General features: G+C 30.7%; 2 protein-coding genes across 3 annotated transcripts; both read left to right on the top strand.

The window, feature by feature from the left end:
• The first annotated feature begins 3894 nt into the window (after positions 1-3894).
• Positions 3895-6079, top strand: LOC133677066 (GDSL esterase/lipase WDL1-like). Its single transcript, XM_062098906.1, has 6 exons — positions 3895-4075; positions 4609-4686; positions 4915-5055; positions 5235-5311; positions 5407-5547; positions 5700-6079. Exons 1-6 carry the CDS (start codon positions 3965-3967, stop codon positions 5860-5862), a joined length of 711 nt encoding a protein of 236 aa, XP_061954890.1. The 5' UTR covers positions 3895-3964; the 3' UTR covers positions 5863-6079.
• Positions 6080-7826: 1747 nt separating this feature from the next.
• Positions 7827-13106, top strand: LOC133677308 (GDSL esterase/lipase WDL1-like). Of its 2 annotated transcripts, none has more exons than XM_062099257.1 (6): positions 7827-8078; positions 11453-11506; positions 11985-12125; positions 12233-12309; positions 12399-12545; positions 12707-13106. In XM_062099257.1, exons 1-6 carry the CDS (start codon positions 7968-7970, stop codon positions 12915-12917), a joined length of 741 nt encoding a protein of 246 aa, XP_061955241.1. In that variant the 5' UTR covers positions 7827-7967; the 3' UTR covers positions 12918-13106. The 2 variants fall into 2 exon arrangements, with proteins under 2 accessions (XP_061955241.1, XP_061955239.1); XM_062099255.1 differs by having other exon boundaries at positions 7828-8078; positions 11453-11530.
• The last annotated feature ends 305 nt before the right edge of the window (positions 13107-13411 follow it).

The following is a 13411-nucleotide window of genomic DNA, read 5'->3' as shown; positions in this document are numbered from 1 at the left end:
ATTGTCCTTTTCTCCTTTTCCATTCATTTGGGTTGCCAGCCAGCCAAAATACAAGCAATATGGTCACTTTCTTCTTCCTCTTAATTTCACTGTTCGATTTGATTCTGACGCTTAATCACAATTATCTTCAATGGGTTGAGCTAATTCAGGGGCTTTTTAATTATTTTTTTCAAGATTATCTCGTGAGATTTGTAGATAAACCCAAGTTAAGCAAAGTAAATTAAATGTTTTTCTATCTCTGTATTAGATCAAAATATTATTTAATTCATGGCTAAAATTTGTTTTTGATAAAAAAAAAACACATTACTGATGCCTAGAAAAATATCTTGCTCAAAATGCTTTTTACTATGACTCACACCAAAACACAAACCATGGTTAAAATTTATTTTTGATAAAAAAAAAACACATTACCATTACCTAGAAAAATATCTTGCTCAAAATGCTTTTTACTATAACTCGCACCATAACGCAAACTAAAGAACAACTATAAACTAAAAGAGAAATGGGTTTTATTATACCTCTCCTCACAAAACACTATTTATTTGAATAATTCTTTTTTTTTTTACTTTTTTTCAATCGATTTCTTTCTCTCTTTTTTTTTTATTTTATTTTTTAATTTTAGATTTTGTTTTATTGAGTTATCACATTTTTATAATACGAATCGTAGGTTTGGCTCGTTAACTTGGTTTAGATGTTTAACCCGATTGACTCAAGTTTTTTTTTAATTAATTTCTTTTTCACTTTTACCCTTTAATATTTGATTGATTGGGAATTAGACTTCATAATTTGTTTTTTCTTTTACTTTTTATTATGGTATTTCGGCATCATAACCTAGAAATATTGCTTAATGGGTTAACCCGAGTTAACTCGGGTTGTTTTTGTGTCATTTTTTTAATTAATTTTTTCTAGTTTCATCATTCAACATTAGATCAGGTAGGAATTAACTAAAAAAAAAGGGGGGTTTACCGTATCCCTTCTCCCAAAGCACTATTCAATTGAATAATGCTTTGTTTTTTGTTTTTTTTCTTTAATTTTTTCAATTAATTTTTTTTTTGTAATTTTATCCTTTAATATTATATTTTTTTATTGAGTTATCACACTCTCATGACATGGATTGCAGGTTTTACTGGTAACCTAATTGAGTCAGGTTTTTTTTAATTAATTTATTTTTAATTTTATCCTTTAATATTGGGTTGATTGAGAATTAAATTTCATGGTTTAGGAATAGTGCTTAACAGGTTAACCTAAGTTGACTCGGGTTGTTTTTTAGTGTTATTTTAAATTGATTTTTCTCTAGTTTCATCATTCAACACTAGGTCAGTTGGGAATTGAGTTTCATAATTTATTTTGATTTATGGTCGCGAGTTTTAACATTTTTCACTCTGGTTGAATAGGGTCATTTTTGTATTTTCTCTTTAAGAGATTATCTCAATTTCATGACCCAGGTAACGGTCCTTCAACATTGGAGTTGTTTTTTTTTATTCGGTTGTCCCTGTCTCATGACTTAGATCGCGAGTTTGGCAGGTTAACCCAATTAACTTAGTTTTTTTTCTCTTTTTTAATTGACTTTATGCCCTCTAATTTCATCATTTAATATCATCTTTTATTGTGAATTAGGCTTCATGATTTATTTTGGTTTGCTTTTTATTAGGTTATCCTGACATCATGAGGGGATGGTGCATAACGGGTTAACCTATATTGACTTAACTCATTTTTTGTGTTATTTTTTTATTAAATGTTTTATAAATTTTATCATTAAACATTGGTTTTGTCAGGGGTGATTGAAAATTGAGTTTTATAATTTGTTTTGATTTATTTTTTATAGGGTTATCTCAGTCTCCTTATCAAAGTTATAGATTTGGCATGTTAACCCAATTAAATCATATCATTTTTTATTTTTTTCTATAAGATTATCTCGATACAATGATCTGAGTCATGAGTTTGATGAATTAACTCAAGTTGTTTTTTTATGTTTCTTTTTTAATCTTATTTTTCAATATTGGGCTAACTGTGGATTGAAATTCATAATATATTTTTATTTGCTTCCTATAGAGTTATTTTAGTCTTGTGACATGGGTTGCGGGTTTGATAGGTTAACTCAGAATGCTTTTTAGGTCATTTTTAATTTGATTTTTTTTCATTTTTATCCAACATTAGATTGATTAAGAATTAGGATTCATAATTTATTTTGATATTTTTTCTATAGGGTTATCATAGTCTCCTAACTCAAGTCGCAAATTTAACATATTAATCTGAATTGACCAAAATCACTTCAATATATTTTTATTTTAATATTAAAAAAAAACCATCTCGAATTTTTTTAGTCAAAAAATATTTTTACAGGTTGTATGAATTACTTTTGAATCCACAAAGTTAACAGGGTTAAGCTTCATATAATTTAAATTTTTTTTCTACTAAAAAATAATATTAACAATACCTAAATATTTTTTCATTCAAAAAAAAATATTAACTTGACCCAAATGGTGGATAAATGATTTTAGTCTTCTACCGTAACAGTACTTTTAAAATTAAACGAAAGAAGAAGAAACAGCGAAAAGACATATCTTTTCCATTTTCTCTTTAGATCAAGCGTCGTAGGAAGCCACAGCTTAAAAGCGACTGTGCCTGTGTATCTTTTCTTTGTAGTGTTTGCTTTTTGCTTTATAGTATTTTCTCTTGTCATTTGATATTTTGTTTTCAAAGTTTTTTTATTTAAAAATATATTAAAATAATATTTTTTATTTTTAAAAATTCATTTTTAATATAATATATTAAAAATATTAAAAAAAAATATTTTTTAAAAAATAATAATTCAGACCCGCGCACATGTATTATTTGATTTGTTTTGATGCACTAAAAGTTTCTTTTCTTTTTGGTGGATAAGTTATTAGTTCGGATGGTACTTCATCCGCCATTACTGTGCTGGCTGGCATGGACCTCTGCCTGGAAAGGCTAGTTTAAAGAGTGAGTGTTTGAAAACGTAGTTATATTTGTATTTTTTTTAAATTAAATTTTTTTATTTTTTTTATTAAAAATTAATTTTTTTATATTTTTTATCGTTGCGATGCGCTGATCTTAAAAATAATTTTTAAAAAATAAAAAAATTATTTTGATGCATTTCAGCACAAAAAATACTTTGAAAAGCAACCACAACCACACTCTCATACCGGCATCATAATACTCTCTATTCATGACCATGAGAACTAGTCTACACTAATAGCATTTTTTATATTAATATCAATTTCTTTTTTAAAGGTATATTTTGTTTTTAAATTTATTGAAGTAATATTTTTATTTTAAAAAATTTATTTTTAATATCAGTATATTAAAATAATTTAAAAATATAAAAATAATAATAATAAGATTTAAATTTAAATTTTTTTAAAAATATTTTAAAAATATAAAAATAAACTATTTCTAAAATGGATGTAGGGCCACACTGATTATTTTTAGGTTTATTTTGATTAATTTAATGATATGAATTGCAGCTAGAGACAACTATAATTGTTCGGACTTAATTTGATGTATTTATATTTTAATATTTTTTTAAAAAAATAGTAAAATATACCATCATTTAAATCCTCTAAAAGTATTGAAATTTTTACTTTGGCGTGTTTGGGACTGTGATTGTAGTTGCTTTTCAAAATGCTTTTCATTCAGAAAAGTATGCTAATAATATTTTTTTATTTTTTAAAAATTATTTTAGAAATTAACACATCAAAATAATTTGAAAATATTAAAAATATATTAATTTAAAACAAAAACAAATTAAAATTTTTTTAAAAACGATTTCCAAATGCACTACCTGTATGCATGGCATCATGATGTCCGCACGCGCATCCAATGCGCGTAAAACTAGCTGAAATAATGTACAACTACAAAATGGGCAAGTTAGCTATTGATGGTCGCCTTGGGTGTTCTTTGTTTGCAGATAGAAGCAGCAGTGAATTGCAGGTAGAGACAGATGGTTGGACCAAGGAGACCACAGTTTGTGCTGTTTGGATCCTCTATTGTTCAGAAAAGTTTTGACAATGGAGGATGGGGTGCCATTCTTGCTGATACATACGCTCGCAAGGTATTTCTTCGATATATATATCTATCCTTCTTTCAGTCGCCCTTCGTTGATGATTCTTGTTTCCTTTTCTGTCAGCAAACACTCTTCACGGTTCCAAACGTTAGTCTTACTTTGTTTCTGCGAATCTGAAAATGGTGGTGGACATTTTGATTTTTTGTTTTGACATTTACATGGTAATGATCAAAAAAAGACAGAAAACACTAGATGAGCCAACAGCTTTAACTAGAAGCCTAAAACACCAGGCAAGTAAAGGAGTGTAGAAGTTGAAGCTAAAAGTAGTAAGATAGAAATGACAAACATACTTGCCCACTAAACCTTCAGATTCCGGTCAGAAGATTTGTTCAAGTCAAAGTAAAAACGTAGTCTCTAGTCTCTAGAGCAGGACACCAGGTATCTAGACTCTGGACATCTGGTGCTCAAACTCCATTAATCATACATTTCAGATCTTATAAGATGTTGGGTCTCTTATTATTATTATTATTATTATTATTATTATTATTATTATTATTATTATTAGTATGCAACTGGCACAGGCAGACATAGTGATGCGGGGATATGGAGGTTGGAATTCAAGGAATGCTTTGCAAGTTCTTGATCAAATTTTCCCCAAGGTCCCTTACTATCTTTTGTCTTGTAAAGTATGTATTTAAAGTAATCTAGGTGAGTATTTATATATGTGTATATATATATTGTGAAAGCCTCGCTAATTTCTGGCATCTAACACTCTCTCGTGGATTTTTCCATGCTTTGCATTTACTCTTCTTATATGGGTCGTAAGAAAAATTTCCTCCTGTTAGTTCTACTAGGACACTGATGTTCTTCTGTTGTTCTTAACCAAGGATGCCGCAGTACAACCTTCACTGGTTATAACCTACTTTGGAGGTAATGATTCAATTAAGCCTATCCCCGCTGAGCTTACTCCTCATGTACCCCTTCCTGAGTTCATAGAGAACATGAAGAAGATTGCTACACATCTCAAGGTAATCCTTCAATCTGGGCTGCTGTTTAAATCAGAATAAGCAGGATGCTTGCATATGACAGGAACACCTGCAACTTATGCATGACTGCTGGCTGAAACTATGCAATAACTTTCTTAATTACTAGAAAATGAAAACGTCCATGTGCTGTTAGTTTAATATGCTTTGTATTTGATTGCCAGAGCCTTTCTGAGAAGACTCGAGTCATCTTTCTAGGTGTTCCTCCTGCCAATGACGAGATGATCATCCAGCTCTACGGGTTAATTTTCCAATGACGATTTTGATTTTTACTCCTCCTTTTCTTCCACAGAAAAGTTCAATTCTAATACTGGTGCATTTTATTTATGAAACCAGTGAACGTGCCGCTCGATCAAACGAGGGTGCCCGGATATATTCTGAGGCTACTTTAAAGCTGTGCCAGGAACTGGAAGTGGAGGCCATTGATCTCTGGACCATAATGCAGCAAAAACATGATTGGTTGACTACTTGCTTTACGTAAGTTCGATTAGTTTTGCGGTTTGAAAATACGTAGATTTGAGTTGAAATAGTATCAAAACTGATAATCTTTCTATATGTTACTGTCAAAACCATAAAAAATAACCTTAAAAGATATCAAATTTAATGCTTTTGGATTGGTGTTTGGGCAGTGATGGGTTTCATCTTGCATCAGAGGGGAGCAAAATAGTGGCGAAAGAGATAACGAGGGCCCTTGAAGAGGCAGAATGGGAACCAAGTCTTTATTGGAAGTTAATGCCATCTGAATTTGTAGGGATCTCCCCGTTCGATTCAGAAGGCAATGGAACCGTGTGAGGGGAAGAAGATCCCATGAATAATATTTAGGGATCTCCCCATTCGATTCAGAAGGCAATAATGGAGCCATCATAAATTCAAACATGTGAGGGGAAGAAGATCCCATGAATAATATTTAGGGATCTCCCCATTCGATTCAGAAGGCAATGGAACCATCAGAAATTCAAAAATGTTAGGGGAAGAAGATCCCATGAATAATATTTCATTTCTTTGCCCATCGATCATGCCTTTCATTTGCAATCGTGTCATTGCAGATATTGCAGATAATATTTCTACAAATAGTAAAAATGTAATATTTATGCTCTGAAAAATATAAAAATTCTTCAAAACACACGGCATGATTGTTCAAAAACATCATAGAAATTGTTTCAGAAAGCTCTTTGAATTATTCACTAAACAAAAAGCATCTTATAAGATGAGAAATGCCTTGGATTTGTTATTTTTTGGAATTTTTTGCTTCGGCCTTCGAGCAGGGAATGAGTTCGAGAAAATTATTTTCTGGGGCTTAAAAGGACAGACAGTAGTCAGACACTCTAAAGTAAAAGAAATTTCTTTTTTTTGATTCGGTGACCATACAAAATGGCAGAAAGTGCGCTCTACTATTTACTGTTAAGGCAACCAATGAATCTGGCCATACTGAACCAGGAGACAAAGTTTTGTTTTATTTTTTAAAAAGGTAGCTGTAGTTGTGGTTTTTTAAAGTATTTTTTATTTTAAAATATATTAATATAATATTATTTTTATTTTTTAAAATTTATTTTAAACATTATTGCATCAAAACAATTTAAAAATCTAAAAAAATAAATTTTTTAAAAAATGAATTTTCACACTACATTGTCAAGTAAATCATGTTAAACATGAACCCATGCTCACACATAGCAATAAACATGCATTATCTCTCGATTTGTCCCTATCCATGTACGTTGCCGTTGTCCAAGCATTTGTGAGCTTTTATGCTAGCAGCAAGCATTAGTTTGAAGAATATAGTTTTTACATCTTGGATAAAAGGTGTTAATTTAATATATTTCTATTTTAATTTTTTTTAAAAAAACCACCTATTAACACTACCAGAGATTTTATAATTTTATCGACGAAAATTTCTATTGATAATTATATATTTACCTATTGGATAGCGGATTCAAGATTTTTAAACAAGAATATAAATGGAATGCTTCGAGATCTTGTGAAAAAGTTATTAAAGGAAGCTTTTTCTCCTTTCGAAGTTTATTTGGACACTATCGATCATGCCTTTAGCTAAACTCTTTCGATAAGAAAAAAAACCTCAATAATTACAATATCTAATCTCAATTCTCCACATCAGAAAAAACATTTGCGGAAATTACAAGGAATAATTAACGAATCAATATATTGTTAACAAAAAAAAAAAAACTAAGAGAGTGCTGAGCAGAAGCACACACATGCACGCACAAAAATGAAGATAGGGGTGCTTGCAGGGACTCGGACCCCGCAAAGAAAATGCTTTTTAGTTTTTTTTTTTAATAATATTTATATTTTTAACCTAAATAATAAAATAACTAATATTTTCGCTGCTTTAATTTTATTTTAAGATATACAACTACAACGAAAAATTTTCAAATTCAAAAATGAAATAGAGAAAGAGAAATAGAATGGAATGGAAAAGATCAAAAATCAATAAAATTAAGGCGGATAGGAAAACTTATTAGATACCATGAATTCAGATATCTAATAAGTTATATCTACTATTGAATTTGAACCAATGACTCCCGCCGTATGAAAGCAATACTCTAACCACTGAGTTAAGTAGGTAATTTAGAATCAAAAAGAGAAAGAAATGGAACCCGTCACGTCGATGAATTATAAATGTAATATTATTTATAAGCAATACCGATCAAAGAGATAAAAGTTGGACGGTATTTTTGTCTCAATATTTTTATTAATATCCTCCCACCATAACTATTAATTAGAAGAAAAAGAAAACGCATTAAAGAGGGGGGGGGGTCTTTTGACTTTTCCATTCGAATGAAGGAGACAAACTCTCTCTAATTAACTCTTCATTAATCCCAACTACACACACTTCCAACAAGAGGGAGATTAGCCAGAGAGAGTTTTCAAGAAAAACAGAGATGGTAGGGCTGCAGAGGCCACAGTTTGTGCTGTTCGGATCATCAATAGTTCAGCTCAGCTACATCAATGAAGGTTGGGGTGCTATTCTTGCTCACATCTATGCTCGAAAGGTATTCTTTTTCCATTTCTTTTTCTTTTTATTGATGGAGAATCAAACCCAATTTGTTTTATAGACAATTTGAATGATTGAGTAACAACATGCTCTGTTTATTTCTGTGATACAGTATATATTTGTTTAAATTATAAATTTAAAAGTGTTTGGTTAATTAACAAATATCATATATACCATAGTTTCGTAAAAGATAATACAATTTATAATTTTTGAAGTTCATTTTTTTAAATCATAACAGCAAAAACTATAATAATATCAGTATATGCCGATTAAACCATGGTTCGCAAATGGGTTATCTTCTATCTTTTGATTCTTAATGTGATTTTTTTGGTGTAATAATCTGTGATATGATCATAACACGACTGCCAATCATTTAGCATTTAAGTGAGCCGTCAGGAGATTATTTTACGCATATGTCAGATCAACATTCAAGCCCACATTGCTGCTGGGACCCACGTTTCTTATCTTGTAGACAGTGCATGGATTAATAATGGCCTCCAATTTCATGACTTTATGGTCCATTAATCAAGAGATAATCCATGTTTGGCATGCCAAGAAGAAAATAAAATCTAACTAAACTGCCCCACTCGCCCCAAGTTGCGCGTGTAGTATAATGGAGGTACAAATCTCAGCCATCTTCTACGCCTATTATATAAATATGCCGTTCACTACTACAATATAGCTTTTAAGTGTTCCTTTTGTTATTACTGATTTATTTGAAGGTATTTTCATTGATTTATTTTTTATTGAACAGAGAAATAACAAAAATAGTTCTAGAATAACAAAAAACTAACTTTGTTGGACAAAGATGTTTTAGTATTTTTTTTAATGATAAAGTGCAATCACAAAATTGTCCTTGGGGTGAAAACATATAGATTGTGTGTATAGGGGTATTAAAGTCTTTTCCTTGAAGCTTTTTTTATATATATATATAATTACTAGGGTTGGTCAAGGGTGATAATGTGATTTAACATTGTATTAATATATTTTAATTCAAAAAACTGTTGGCGAGTATTGTTAATGTACTGATGAGTGCTAACATAGGAGAGGTGTTGCGCGCTTTGAGCGGCGTGTGCAACACCTTTTAGTGGTGAAAAATTGTCATTCGTTGTCTCATTTTGTTATCCACCGTGTCCTTTTCTTTTATGATCGGGGCGTGTCATCTAAAAGTGGTCGGTTTATATCTGATGGACCTTTCTTTTTCTCCCTTTTATTTTTCAAGTTCATGTTATACTTAATATTTGTCTATTTGTTACCTTTGATTAGGACAACGTGTGGTAGGATCAAAATATAACACTTTCTATATAAAATAACGTAATGATATCAAGTTTAAGGATTCCTTATACAATTATCATATGAGCCTTTCTATAAACATAGGTGATCTTTTCATATGAAATTCTCATGCGAGTCAATTCAGTGTACATGTCATCTAACAAGTACTTATATATTAGTTCTACATATCTCTCATGCATCAGTTTATGAGAACAATAGCTTCTAATTGGCTTAAAAACTCAAAATTAAATTGAATCTAAACAAATTTTGCAAATTATGATCTAATTTTCTAAGATGAAGTAGTGTAATGCAATGAATACTATAGAATAAAGTTGTTCATTTTCTTTGAATGAAAAAAAAAACTTTATTGTTCTTTCACCTCAATTTTTTTTATTTTAATTTTATTGATAGTTGTTAGCTTTATGACAATTATCTTAAGTAGGTGCTGTGTTTCATACGTTGGTTTCACCCTCTTCTGCATCTGTATGATATAGAAACAGATACAGACAAACCTCCACCAAGAACTTGCTAAGCCAACTGTTTTGAAAAGGAACACAAACTGCCACTACTGGTTTCTGAATTCTGATCGTATCGTTTCTTTCCATTACCAGAAGTTTTGGAAATGTAATTTTCACTGGACCATCTTGTGTTGTGACGATTCTGTCCAGAGAATGTCTCAACAAGGACAGCCAAGAGCTAATCAATGCTGGAGCCTGGAGGGCTCCTTTCTCCAGATCCTATCCAACAAGGAGACGAAGACATTTGTCTATTTTTAAGTTTCTTGTTTTTGTTTTTATGTTATAAAAATGTTTTTTTAAAAAAATTGAATTTTTTTTATTTTGAATTAATATTTTTTATGTGTTTTTATATTATTTTAATATATTGATATCAAAAATAATTTATAAAAAATTAAAAAATATTTTTTTTTGATACATTTCCGAGCAAGAAGTACTTTAAAAAACAACTGTTGTCACGTTCTCAAGTATCCTTTTAATAAATTTGAGTTTAATTCTATGACCTCCCTCGTAAGGATAAGGTTGTTTTTTAAAATGTTTATTTTTATATATATAAATATATATATAAATAATATGATATTTTTTTATTTTTAAAAAATTATTTTTGATATCTACACATTATAATAATATAAAAATATAAAATATTAATTTTAAAATGATTAAATTTTATCACATTATTATTATTATTTAGTATTCGAACTGATCAGCTAAACGTTCAGACATCTTAACTTACTTACTGATTATCCTTAGAGAATATTTATATTACCAAAGCTATTTTAACTTTGCTATTCGTGTAAGATTTTGTCTTTCATTCACAAACAGCGTAATCTTGGAAAAAATAATAATAATAAATAAATAAATAAAACTTGAGCTTGCAAGTCTTGAAAGAGCAAGAGTAGGTGGTGGATGCATGAGAGTTTGGACATGACCGAGAGCTTTTCAGAGGAGAAAGTGGAGATAAATAGATGAAGGTTTTTGTCCCCGGCACAAGGCAAATGGAACATATGAATGTCTGGAATCTCAAAAATATAATTAAGATATTAAATAGCATTTACCAAGTGAATAAAAACATTCATTAGATATAATTATAAATAATTAAGCTGCTGATTTGTATAACTAGTTTGGCTCGGATGTTTTTAACCACAAGAGCATGTTTGTTTTTACATTTTAAAAATGTTTTTAAAAACATTTAGAATTTTTTTATTTTTTCTTTGCTTTAAATTATTTTTATGTGTTTTCATATCTTTTTGAAATGTCGATGTAAAAAATAAATTTTAAAAAAAAATATTATTTCAATATATTTATAAATAAAAATTATTTTAAAAAACAATCACGACTACACTATCAAGCAGACTTTATATTTATTTTATATATAAGCTTACAATAAGCCTCAAAATAAGAGGAAATTGTTAATTATGCACTCTCAGCTGCTAATATTAGAGCTTCTTGTGTAACATATAGAAGAATACAAATTTAATTAGATTTAAATTCTGCTTAGTACTACTTTTGAAAAAAAAAATTAATCTAGTGCTATGTTGTTTAATCTCTTGCTCATGAACTTATTTTGGTTTACAAATGGGCGCAGGCAGATATAGTATTGCGAGGATACTCAGGTTGGAACTCAAGGCGTGCTGTGCAGGTTCTTGACCAAGTTTTTCCAGAGGTGTTTTCTTTTTGTCACTAACAGGGAGACTTGTTGAACAAGAACATATATATAGTATTAATCATAGTTATAACACACAGCTAAGGAATTAATCATAGTTATAACACACAGCTAAGGAATTAACCTTGTCTAAATCTCAGTCACAAGTCAGTGAGTTAACATAGACTTTGTTTTTTAAAAATAAAAACTCAAAAACGACGTCTTTTCATGTGTGTTTTTATATATATATATATAAAAAAAAATTGTTATCATTTTGATATAAAAAAAAACAGAGACCGGTTCAAAGTAAAACCCAGCCGAGCAAGGCTTTGGGCTAACCCGCTGAGCCATGTTGGGTTTTATAACTATGTTCTTAATCATGAATCTGCCAGCATTTTTATATTATTTGCTATAGCTAACTTGTTGTATATAGTCATGTTTGGATGCTGATTTTCTCTTACTGTCAATAATTAAGGATGCTGCCATAAAACCTTCCCTGGTAATAGTCTATTTTGGTGGTAACGATTCTGTCCACCCTCATGCAACTGGCCTTGGTCCTCATGTACCGCTTCCTGAATACATTGAAAATACGAGGAAGATTGCTATGCATCTGAAGGTGAGCTTGCGAAAGTAGAGCGTTTCTTCACTAACTGCTCAAGTATGTTTAACACTTCCTGTGTGCATGCAAGTTGGTAAATTAACACACTGTTGTCCGATTACCAGAGCATTTCGGATAAGACTCGTGTCATCTTTCTTTCTGCTCCTCCTGCTAGTGAGGAACAAATTGGTATCCATTTAAGGTGATTTGTTTTACTTTCTGTAGTTTTTTCTGTAATGGTTTTTGATTTAACCAAGCACGATTGAATGACGATCGTGTTTTTTAAACCAGTGATAAAATAGATATGGTTAGAACAAACGAGTCCTGCCGGATATACTCGGAAGCATGTTTAGAGGTGTGCCGTGAGATGAACCTGAAGGCAGTTGATCTCTGGACTGCAATACAGCAAGTTGATAACTGGGAAACTGTTTGCCTGAAGTAAGTTTAGCTTTTAAGATTCCAGCAGAAAAATTGGGGGGGGGGGGGGGTTGGGGGTCGCGGAGGAAACAGAGACTAGTTCTGGTCTCATGCTTCACTGATCAAACTCCAGCAAAATTCATTTGAATACTCATATTCCTGTCTCTGAAACCTGTATGTAGGGATGGGATACATTTTGCACCTGAGGGAAGCAGGATAATAGTAAAGGAGATTCTGAGAGTCATCAAAGAGGCCCACTGGGAACCGAGCCTTTACTGGAAGGCAATGCCTTCTGAATTTTCAGAGGATTCACCGTATGATCCAGTCAGTACGGAGGGAAAGACAGTAAATGTTTCCGAGCCTGATTTGTTCGGAGATTTCCCTTGGGAATAAAACCTAACAATAATCACGAGGTGTATCATCGTGTGATGTTTAGCCGTATCTTCTGAATATCTTTGTAACATAAGCAAAGCGTTCAGATCACTAGCCCAGTGAGAGCTTGAGCTTGTGCTGCCTATTTTGGAATGAGACTTGATTGTAAGAGAACATGCTCTAAGAAGGTTATTTTGAGGTATTTTACTATTTTTCTGTTGCAGGCACATGCCATTGTTTTCAAGTTTTTAAAGACCATTCAGAATTACATTCCAAAAATCTAAAAAACTTTTAAAATTTATTATTATTATTTTAAAACTAATATAAAAAAACAATATTTTAATATATTTTCAAATAAAAACCCTATGAAACCCCTCTAAAATGAAACATCATGGCACAGCATTGTGAACGTGTCCAACAATTGAAATCTCTCGACTCTTTAACAATTGATATCGGAAAAAGAAAAAAAAAAGAAGCAGATTTAGTAAACAGTTAAAAAATAAAGGGAGAGGAAA

Source organism: Populus nigra, chromosome 17 (assembly GCF_951802175.1).
Source record: "Populus nigra chromosome 17, ddPopNigr1.1, whole genome shotgun sequence".
Classification (NCBI taxonomy): Eukaryota; Viridiplantae; Streptophyta; class Magnoliopsida; order Malpighiales; family Salicaceae; genus Populus; species Populus nigra.
Note: the sequence above shows the minus strand (reverse complement) of the source record. Positions and strands in the feature narration are given on the sequence as shown.

What these genes read in the sequence shown, in the direction of transcription:
- LOC133677066 (XM_062098906.1), top strand. Translation starts at nt 3,965, where the DNA reads ATGGTTGGACCAAGGAGACCACAGTTTGTGCTGTTTGGATCCTCTATT. An exon ending in CTGATACATACGCTCGCAAG is followed by an intron (nt 4,076 to 4,608) that starts GTATTTCTTCGA and finishes CAACTGGCACAG; the next exon opens with GCAGACATAGTGATGCGGGG. An exon ending in AGATTGCTACACATCTCAAG is followed by an intron (nt 5,056 to 5,234) that starts GTAATCCTTCAA and finishes TTTGATTGCCAG; the next exon opens with AGCCTTTCTGAGAAGACTCG.
- LOC133677308 (XM_062099255.1), top strand. Translation starts at nt 7,968, where the DNA reads ATGGTAGGGCTGCAGAGGCCACAGTTTGTGCTGTTCGGATCATCAATA. An exon ending in TTGACCAAGTTTTTCCAGAG is followed by an intron (nt 11,531 to 11,984) that starts GTGTTTTCTTTT and finishes TCAATAATTAAG; the next exon opens with GATGCTGCCATAAAACCTTC. An exon ending in AGATTGCTATGCATCTGAAG is followed by an intron (nt 12,126 to 12,232) that starts GTGAGCTTGCGA and finishes TCCGATTACCAG; the next exon opens with AGCATTTCGGATAAGACTCG.